Raw genomic sequence first — 10,148 nt, forward strand, 5'->3', positions numbered from 1 at the left:
TAGGAAGAGTTTTCTTGCATCTACATCCGTTGACTCAATGTGTGTAGTATGTACTCTTTTTCTCAGTTGTTAGAAGAGGAAAACATTAATTTTATATCTATTAATTTTATATTTTTTTGACCAACAAAAATGAAAAAATACATAGGTAGACATTTTTTGACAGAAAATATGTTCCTAGTTTTCTTATGGCCCATGACTTTTTTAAGTTTTCTCAAATCCTCATCCATTATACACCCAATACTAGATAATGATTGTAATATGTAGCAAAAGAAAATTCCAACAGCTATAAATTTAAATTATCTTTCAGTTCAAAAATAAAAAAATGTTTTTTTCTTTCAATCTGGAGAGGAGTTGTCCTCTTTGATTGACTACATTTTTCTAATATAAAAGAAGCACTAATCTCACAAGTATTTTTGTCATTGCCAATTTTTTGGTTGGGTTAGATAGACAAGAAAAAGAAGTTGGATGGACCAAAGTTGAAGAGAAAGATAATTCTCATGTTTGGTTAAAAAATAAAAAGGATAAAATAAAATAAAAGACATTCAGTCTCACATAAAAAAAGGACAAAGGAATATGCTTCAATAATATGAAAAGAAATAACTTTTGCTTCGTACATTCATAATATCAATAGAGGATTATTAATTAGCTGATTGTTTTGCTATATATTACCCTAGAATTATTTATGTTTTCAACTTGCATTATACAACTTATCAATTGAATAAATAATTAAAAGGATAAAGATATAGCCATACCTTATTTTTTAATAGGATGAAACATGTTGTCCTATTTCATGTATAACTCTATTTATACAAAAAAATAAGTCAACCAAAACACAATAAATATAAGTTTTAGTTTAATAAAAAAATAATTTCTTAACCCAATTAAGAATTTTGGCACATGAATTGAAACATTTTGTTCCTTTTCTAACTAATCTATAAAAAGGCTAGTGTAAAAAATAATACAAAACATAAGTTTAATAAGGTGTAGAAACACGATTGGTAATTGGACCAAGCAGCAGCAGTTGAGAAACCCGCGAGTCACTTGGAATCAGTTAAAAAGCATCACTTTCTCGTTGTTTCCCTATTTTGTAGGTGACTGGACCAAAGCAAAGAAGACACCAACCTCCCTATCATTCAGCAATCTTCACCTTCTGGCCCAAATAAAGAAGGCACCAACTTCTCCAAAAGTTACAACTAACACATGTAGTATTATTATATAAACAAAACAAAACAAAACAGTAGTTACTTACTTAGATCCAATTTCATTATTGATTGATGGCAAAAGCACAAGCATCCCAGGAAGCCATGTCCACTGTGGCAGACATGGCACCAATTACTGCTGACAGAAATCTCCCTCAAGACCTGGACTCTAAACTCTCCAAACCTTGTAATATATTCTCTCTTTTCATTTGCTTTCTAACTAAGAGATAATATAGTTTGGAAAATGTTTCTAACACTCAACAAAAAATCAAACATTTATTTCACTTAAGTGAAGTGGGACAAAATGTGGCTAACATGCAACCTAACTAATTAAGGACAAACTTTAATGGGGTTCTATCAAAATTCTAAATTGTTAATGAATGTAATATCTATATAATGTATATAAGAGTATAATATCTATGTATGGTGTAAAGATTTATACAATAATGTATGGATTGTGAGTTTCTTGAACAGAAAGAAAAGAATGAATGTAAAGAGCTCTGACTCTGAAATAGGCCATATGGTTTCAATTCAAATTAGTTTGAGTCCAATGTGAATTCTGAATATCAAGGTCTCAAATAAAAAAGGAATTGATTATTGCTTTTTGGGTTGTTTATTTTCTATTCAGATATGCCACGAGCCTTGGTTGCCCCTGATACAGACAATGTGAATGGTACATGGGGCCATGAGCATAACAATATGTCTGTGCTTCAGCAACATGTGGCCTTTTTCGACCTCGACAAAGATGGTATTATTTACCCTTGGGAGACATTTAGAGGTACTGCACTCAATTATAGATGGAATTATGAATCATGTGTATTGTTTAAATTTGTTACTAATGGATGATTGATGTCAATGTCAGGTTGTTTTAATTGTGTTTAAATTCTTCAATATTTTGGATGACTCAAGTGTAGAGATTAATTTGATCATTTATATGGTTATCAATTAACAGAAGGAAATTCCTTTGATCATTGTTTTCATCATTTTGCAGCATTTCGATCAATGGGTTTCAATGTGATTTCTTCTTTCGTGCTTACAGTTCTCCTCCATGCAGCTCTTAGTTATGCTACTCTTCCTGTAAGGATGTTAAGTCGCCTAGCCTACCTAGAATAGAGAGATCTGTTGTCCCAAATCTAATCTCACGCTAATGAAACAAATAAAATCAAACATTAATTATTATCGGAGACAGAATCTGGGGCAGCAGAACCTATATATGTATTCATTTAGACCTGTAGCCTTAGCATTGCTTCCACTTATTGTGTACTTTACATCCTCTTCTAACGCAGACATGGCTACCTTCACCTGTGTTCCCAATTTACATACAAAACATACATAGGGCAAAGCATGGAGGTGACTCAGGGACCTATGACACAGAGGGAAGGTAATCAAGATTAATCAGAATGCCCCTTTAAGGTTTCTGGTTTATTCGCCCCACAATAGTTGTAAATTGTAATTGCAGCTGCGGTTATATAGCATCACAATTATGCAAAAATGTGCCTAATGCAGTTGCACAAACTATCAAAAGTTTGAAACCATAATTTGTGATGTATAATTTAAAATTGTAACATTCGATGGCATCAGTATTCTGGCTATATAACTGCGAGGCGCGAGCCTTTATGACTTGATGATTGTTTTAAATTCTGCAGGTTCACTCCAGCTAATTTCGAATTCATATTCAGCAAGTATGCTCGTGAAGTTCCTGATAAGTTGACACTCAGGGAGCTTTGGCACATGACTCAAGCAAACAGTGTTGCACATGATTACTTTGGCTGGTCTTTTCTCTTGCTATTTCTACATGTTGCATACATAACTATACCACATATAGAGATATCAGATTATTATAAGTAGTTTAAATTCTTTGAACTGGTTGCAGGGCTGCAAGTAAACTAGAGTGGGGAGTTTTGTACAGTCTAGCAAGAGATGAACAAGGTTTTCTGTCAAAAGAAGCTGTGAGGCGTTGTTTTGATGGGAGCTTATTTGAGTATTGTGCTAAACTGCGTAAGGGTACTGCTGGAAAGATGGCTTGAATGAAGAAAGTAAAGGCTTAATCTCCATGTTAGGATGAGATTATTAGAATGTATGCATTACCTTATCTGACTTGGTACTTCTTGTTCACATTACTTGGCAAAATAATGCATTTTCTTACAATGGTTTTGTCACCATTGCAACATGTTGGATGATGTTTTACAAATTAATAATTTCATTTAATTCCAAAGCAAAGTGATATGCTTTCCAAGCACACAATAGGTCAGAATGCAATGACATATTGCTTTTACATAAGGCCAACCAAATAATAAACTAAGACTTGAGAATAAAATCATAAAGTTGACCATGCATCCAGTTCATCAAATTTGAAACATGATCCATGATTCTCTTTGGTACGGGTATGTAATACGTTGTACACTACTCTATATCAAAGTATCGATACGTTGTAAATATATTTAGTTAATATATTCAATAAGTTCTTTATACTTATTTTATTTTATTTAATTTTATATTTAATTTGGATCATTTATAATCTAATATAATTTAATAATTTAGTTATTTTCACTTAAGTATATTTTTTATTAATGAAAACTAAATAAATGAGTCAATTTAAATTTTTAGAAAAAAAATAATTACTTTTATTTAAATTGAGCCCATTAAAAAGTATTTTGAGTTATCTAAGTAAGCTCAATACCCTATCCAATATTACTAAAACCTAGTTTCATTCAAACCCTAGCCTCCATCTGCTTCCTTCTTCTTCTTCTCTCTTTCTCTATGGTAGCTCATCTTTTATCTTCTTCTCTTTGTCTATTTTTTTTTTGCTATGACTCCTCATTCTTATTTAGTTGGTCATGGTTTGAAGTTCAGGGATGAAAAAAATTACATCTTTAATAGTGGTTCGCTTGGAACTGATATCAATACACGAATAAGAGCTTTTTAGGTCGCTAACGTACCGCGAATCAATACTCATGAACTGATTTGCGTTTCTCGGACGAAACCAGCAAATCTGGTTTCTATCATACACACCATCCAAACCATTCTGACTATATTCATGTGATGAGAAATTAATTTAATTTTCAACATTAGCCCATAGCTGTACATTCAACATTAGATATTACAACTTGTAAATTTACTCCTATAATTAACCATTTCTCAACAATATTTCCTAATATTTAGAGGTTTTTAAACTTGGTCTAAAAGGTAACAAGATAAAAGGAAATTTAAAATGAAGAAGAAATGATATGGCCTATAACCAAATTGTTTCAAAACAAGTAAACAACGCATATCTTCTATTTGTCATTGCTTGAATCCTAACACATGGACATGACCCAAAAATAAAACATAACACACTTTAATTGCTATCAAAAACATTGAATCAAATGTGTTGGTTAACGTAGAGAGAGAAAGACCTTCTCATTCACGTTCACGTTGGTAAACGAGGCAGCACCAGCACCATTGTTCCATATATTTTTTTCCTCTTCCATCACCAAGCAAGACAAAATGTCAATGCTTACATCTTCAATACTTGCATGCCCATTTCAGCTGCTAGAAATTAATCTCATATCAGCCCAAGATCTTGCACCCCTTTCAAAATCCATAAAAGCTTATGCGGTTGCATGGGTGAATCCAGAACGTAAACTCACCACGCAAATAGACCCAGATGGACACAACAACCCCACATGGAACGAGAAGTTTGTGTTTCGCGTTGATGACGAGTTTCTCAACGCGGAAGACTCAGTTATCATGATTGAGATCTATGCGTCTGCATGGATCAAAGATGTTCTCATTGGCACCGTAGGCGTGCTCCTTAGCAACCTCTTGCCACCTTCCGCACGGTTGAATAACCGTAAATCATCAAAGGTACGATTCGTTGCACTACAAGTTCGAAGACCTTCAGGTCGCCTTGAAGGGATTCTCAACATTGGTGTTAACCTAGTTGATGCAACAATGAGGAGCATGCCAATGTATTCAGAGCTAAGTGCCTCAGAGGTAAAAAAAAATATAAAAGTTATTACATGAATGTGTGGTTTAGGGTACATTTTTAGTATTGATTTTAAATAACCTATATAGATTTTAGCCCATGCATAATCATTGTTCAATTCCAGGTAGGATACTGGGATATAATGGATCCTAAGAAACATAAAACAAATCAAACGCCACATCAACAATATACCAAGGAAAACAACAATGCTTATGATGCTAAGCTCTTGACCCTACAACGATCACAAAGCGAGAAAAATGAATCCACCATCACTGATTATACTTATAATCCTTCAAAGCTAAATGGTTATGGTGATGAGGTACAAGGTGGTGATTCTGAACTTGGTATACCAATAACAAAGAGAGGTAAAATCGTGAATGCAAATGGTTCATTGTGTTCTGATGTAGGACCCTCTCCTTCAGTGGTAGCAGCAGCAATAGCAAAAGGGTTATATCCAATGCCACTACCCATGCCACGAAAACCAGGTAACACTATATTTGAGGATTGGCCTGAGAAACATAAAGAGGAAGGGTTGAAGACAAAGATTGCACGATGGGGTTCATCAGAACACCCACCAATATATGATCATCTTGGGCAAAATAACTTGAAGAAAGATAAGGTGATAATCACAAAGGGTAAATGTAAGAATCAAAGAAAAGTTACTCGTAGTGGAAGTGGATTGTTTTCATGTTTTGGAACTGCTTATGGGTGTGAGTTTTCAATTTCTTGTGGTGGGGGTAACCGTAAGAAGAGTTATGATGGTAATAATAAGGGTCGTCTTCCAACTGCATCTGAACTTACCTATGACGAGTCCTATATTTGAGGAATTGGTTAATTAAGGATTAAGGAACATGAAATTGTAATTAGAGACTTAATTACTTTACCTACACATTTTTCTATGGTTGTATATATATATGGACATGCATGCATCATGAGCATGAGTTGGTGCTGGTGCGTGAAGTGATAAGATTGATGGTGGGGACTTAAATATTTTAAGTCGGGTGAGGTAAATTAGAATGAAACTTCATTAACAACAACATATCTTGTCTTGTCCTAAATCATCTTCCACGCTAATGACAATTAAATAAAAAATAATAATAAATACTTAATTTTTTAATTGACATTATATATTTTTATTTGTGTGAGATATGATTTAGAATAATTTAAAATAACATATCCTCGTTCATTATTGAGTTAATTGTTAATTTGGATTTAGAATGAGTGCTCCATTGGCGGGGTGAAGTTATGGGAATGCTAAGAGTGTTGTCATACCTCATCTCTCCCGAAATTCATTTCTTAATTCCTCTACTTTCTTTCTTTCTCTAGCTTGTTATCTGATCCACAATGTATATTGGCATTGAATGATTTAATGAAAACTTCTATTACATGAGGTTACTTTATGTATTTGTGTGTAATATGTGCCTGTCTAACCATGTCATAAAATAGGTAATATTATTATTGAAATAAAATAATATGCTCACTGGGGAGGAGTGTTAACATGTAATGTAGCTAGTTAGAGGGCATTTTAAAGTAAATTTTAACCAAGATAGAAAGTAGAAACAATATATATGCTCACAGAGGGTTTTCTAAAATAATATATGCTCCCAGATGATTTTAATTTTTTTGAAATGATATGCTCCCTAATGATTTTCTTCATTCAGAAGATTTGAACTTCCATCTTGGTCAAGGGGAAACTAGCATATAACATTTTCTGTCAATTTGTGTAACTTCAACAGCGCGCATTCTTGACAATGCGCTGTTGAACATTAGTAACATTAGCGCCAGCTTGAATGATTTATTTTTAACAGCGTATTTGATAGAAAACACTGTTTATGAGAATATATGCAACAACACATATTTAAGGAAGCGTTGTTGAATATTACATAGTAACCGCGCTTGCTTAATTATGCGCTGTTGATGTTTTACGAATTTTTAAGCGTCCGAAAAATTAATGGTAGAGTAGCAATGCGTCTTGTCGTTTGTTGAAATATTAATGGTTGAGTGGTTATGCGTTTCTTGGTTGTTGAAATATTAATGGTTGAGTGATTATGCGTCTCTTCGTTTGTTGAAATATTAATGATTGCTCATCTATAAATATTGTGGTTCACTCAATGGTTTAATTCATCAGTAAGCTTAAGATCCTAAGAGTATGTGTTTCTATTAGAGTATGTTCATGAAGATAGGAGGAAGAAAACACACAGTAGTAAAAAAAAGAGCAATACTTCAAAGAGTGAAAAAGAGAAAAAGCACCCAGATTTGTATAGAGGAGTCGAGGAAAAAATTATGTTTTTGTTTCAGAATCATGTCAATGAGGTCTTTAACAACTTTTGATTTTGCAAAAGGACTCAGATTTCAGAAGAATGTAGCTGTCATACAAGACTTGCATGAGATGATGAAGATTTAATTGATTGATCTCTTTCAATTATTTTCCTTCATCATATGCAACAATTCCTAAAAGTTCATTTATTTCCTTCATTTGATTTTCATGGCAAAAGAACCCAGATTTTAAAAGGAAATCAATGAACTGTTATACAAGATTTGTGTAGAGGAGTTGAAGAAAAAATTATGGTTATAATAAGTTTATTTCCTCTTGTTAGAGACAAGCCATGGTTCCAATGTGAAGATGAAGGAAGAAGATGTATGTGCTGAAATTAACCACACAAAGAAGAAGAAGAATAAATGATTTTCTGATTTTTGTATTGGGCTTGATTGCTTTAGGCCTAGTTTTTGTATTTCTGGTTTGTTGCTATTTTTAGCTTTTCAGTTTGTTAGTTGTTAGGCTAAGCTTGCTATAAATAGCTTGCCTTGTTTCTTCTTCAATTGAGAGAAAGATTTAGCAAATTAAGGAGTAATAAAAGATCAATCAATTTCTGTTTCTTGTGCAATGGGATACCATGTTTATTTAACATGGTATTAGAGCTTCTAAAGCCCTGATACTCCATTCTTCCGCTGCCAACATATCAGAATAAAAAGGAGCCTCCTTATCTTCGTCTTCTTCAATCTTCTTCTTCTCCTCCTTCATCTTTATCTTCAAGCATATAATTATCATGGAAAACAGAGCAATTCAAACGCTCAACCCCCTGCAAGATCCTTGTTCTCCCTATTTCATGAGTCCTAATGAGAACCCAGGTGCGATTCTCGTTTCTAAAGCTCTCAAAGGAGAAAATTATCATTCTTCGTCCCGTGCAATGTGGATGTCCATCAAGACGAAGAACAAGCTTCATTTCATCGATGGATCACTCCCTAAGCCTTCAATCGAAGATCCAAGCTTCAATGCATGGGACAGATGCAACACTTTGGTAGTTTCCTGGCTAACCCAATCAATTGATGCCTCAATCGTTCAAAGCATTCTTTGGATGGACACGGCTCTAGAAATTTGGCAAGATTTGCGTGAAAGATACTATCAGGGTGATGTATTCAGAATTGTAGAGCTTCTTCGAGAAATTTACACATACAGACAGGGTAATCTCAGCATAGCTGCTTATCACAATCATATCAAGGGGCTATGGCAGGAATTGGATAATTTTAGGCCAATTCCTGGATGTACTTGTACACATAAGTGTATATGTAATCTAATTCCCACCATAAAGGGATATAGAGAAAATGACTATGTCATTTGTTTTCTCAATGGGCTCAATGAGCAATATGAAGGAGTGAGGTCACAGATTATGCTAATGGACCCACTCCCAACCATCAACAAAGCCTTCTGTCTATTGACTCAACAAGAGAGACACATTAACTCTCAACTTGGTGAACCAATGATCCTAATGAATACTTCCAACAATGAGAATTTCGAAAGTGACATTGGAAGAGATACAAGAAGTAGTAGAGGAAGAGGCAGAGGGAGAGCATACCAAACAGGAAGAGGTATGGGCAGATCTTTAGATGGTAGAGGAACAAAGACTTGCACCTTCTGCCACAAAAATGGTCACACTGTTGATCAATGCTTCAAGAAATATGGTTTTCCCCCTGGCAATTCCAAGACTTATACTATTAACAACATTGCAACAAATGAGACACAAAGCTATGATTCTGCCTCCCAAGATCAAGCAAAGGACCAAGCACTAAACAATAAGATCAACAGGGGAGCACCTGGAGTCAATATCACTCCCCAACAACATCAAACTCTTCTGTCCATATTGCAACCTGGAATCACACACATCACAAATCAGTTTGCTACCCACTCTGCAGATCAAAATGAAAATGATAAAGGTACAGTGAATATCTTAAATTGCAATGCCAAAAGTCTTGACTGGTTTCTTGATACAGGGGCAACATATCACATATGTCACACCCTCTCACAATTCCAAACCTACAAGAAAATCAACACTATTTTTGTGACATTGCCTAATGGTAGTCAGATACCCACAAATATATCAGGAAGTGTCATGTTCTCTTCTCATCTCTACTTAGTTGATGTTTTGTACATTCCATGTTTCAGTTACAATTTGATTTCCATATCAAAGTTAATTGAAACATCTCCTTGCCAGCTAACTTTTGTGAATAATGTTTGTCATATTCAGGATCTCCCATCATTGAGGATGATTGGTGTAGCTGAATTGAGAAGTGGATTGTATGCAATGAAGGATCATGTGAGGACCTTGCCAATCATACACAAGACTGATCCTGGTATTTCTATCAATGCTTTTAATACATATGATACTAATGTTTGGCATAGTAGATTAGGACACCCTTCCCATGGCAAAATGTTAGAAATGTAGAAAACTTTTCCTATAATTTCCAGTACTAAAACTACTGACCCTTGCCATATTTGCCATTTGGCTAAGTAAAGGAATTTACCATATGACAGTAGGACTTCTAAATCCATTTGTAATTTTGATTTACTTCATATGGATATATGGGGCCCCTTTGCTACTCCAAGTACCTTTGGACATAGATACTTTTTGACAATAATTGATGATAGATCTAGATTCACTTGGCTTTATTTTCTGAAACTCAAATCTGAAGTTCCTGCTCTCATC

At 34.3% G+C, this 10,148-nt stretch overlaps 3 protein-coding genes across 3 annotated transcripts; all 3 read left to right on the plus strand.

Moving 5' to 3' along the window:
- On the plus strand, positions 1,159-3,264 carry LOC109353604 (peroxygenase-like). The gene is made up of 6 exons (XM_019595936.1): positions 1,159-1,386; positions 1,828-1,977; positions 2,191-2,276; positions 2,486-2,580; positions 2,846-2,971; positions 3,073-3,264. Exons 1-6 carry the CDS (start codon positions 1,275-1,277, stop codon positions 3,224-3,226), a joined length of 723 nt encoding a protein of 240 aa, XP_019451481.1. The 5' UTR covers positions 1,159-1,274; the 3' UTR covers positions 3,227-3,264.
- LOC109353603 lies at positions 4,463-6,158 on the plus strand. Its single transcript, XM_019595935.1, has 2 exons — positions 4,463-5,174; positions 5,291-6,158. The coding sequence occupies exons 1-2, from the start codon at positions 4,686-4,688 to the stop codon at positions 5,987-5,989; spliced, it is 1,188 nt and encodes a 395-aa protein (XP_019451480.1). The 5' UTR covers positions 4,463-4,685; the 3' UTR covers positions 5,990-6,158.
- LOC109353838 lies at positions 8,214-9,887 on the plus strand. Its single transcript, XM_019596200.1, has one exon. The coding sequence runs from the start codon at positions 8,214-8,216 to the stop codon at positions 9,885-9,887; it is 1,674 nt and encodes a 557-aa protein (XP_019451745.1).

Source organism: Lupinus angustifolius, chromosome LG08 (genome assembly GCF_001865875.1).
Source record: "Lupinus angustifolius cultivar Tanjil chromosome LG08, LupAngTanjil_v1.0, whole genome shotgun sequence".
NCBI lineage: Eukaryota > Viridiplantae > Streptophyta > Magnoliopsida > Fabales > Fabaceae > Lupinus > Lupinus angustifolius.

Excerpts from the sequence above, each read along its gene's own strand:
- LOC109353838 (XM_019596200.1), top strand. The coding sequence starts at position 8,214 with ATGGAAAACAGAGCAATTCAAACGCTCAACCCCCTGCAAGATCCTTGT.
- LOC109353604 (XM_019595936.1), top strand. The coding sequence starts at position 1,275 with ATGGCAAAAGCACAAGCATCCCAGGAAGCCATGTCCACTGTGGCAGAC. Across the intron at positions 1,978-2,190 it reads CCCTTGGGAGACATTTAGAG|CATTTCGATCAATGGGTTTC; the intron begins GTACTGCACTCA and ends ATCATTTTGCAG. Across the intron at positions 2,972-3,072 it reads GCACATGATTACTTTGGCTG|GGCTGCAAGTAAACTAGAGT; the intron begins GTCTTTTCTCTT and ends AACTGGTTGCAG.
- LOC109353603 (XM_019595935.1), top strand. The coding sequence starts at position 4,686 with ATGTCAATGCTTACATCTTCAATACTTGCATGCCCATTTCAGCTGCTA. Across the intron at positions 5,175-5,290 it reads CAGAGCTAAGTGCCTCAGAG|GTAGGATACTGGGATATAAT; the intron begins GTAAAAAAAAAT and ends GTTCAATTCCAG.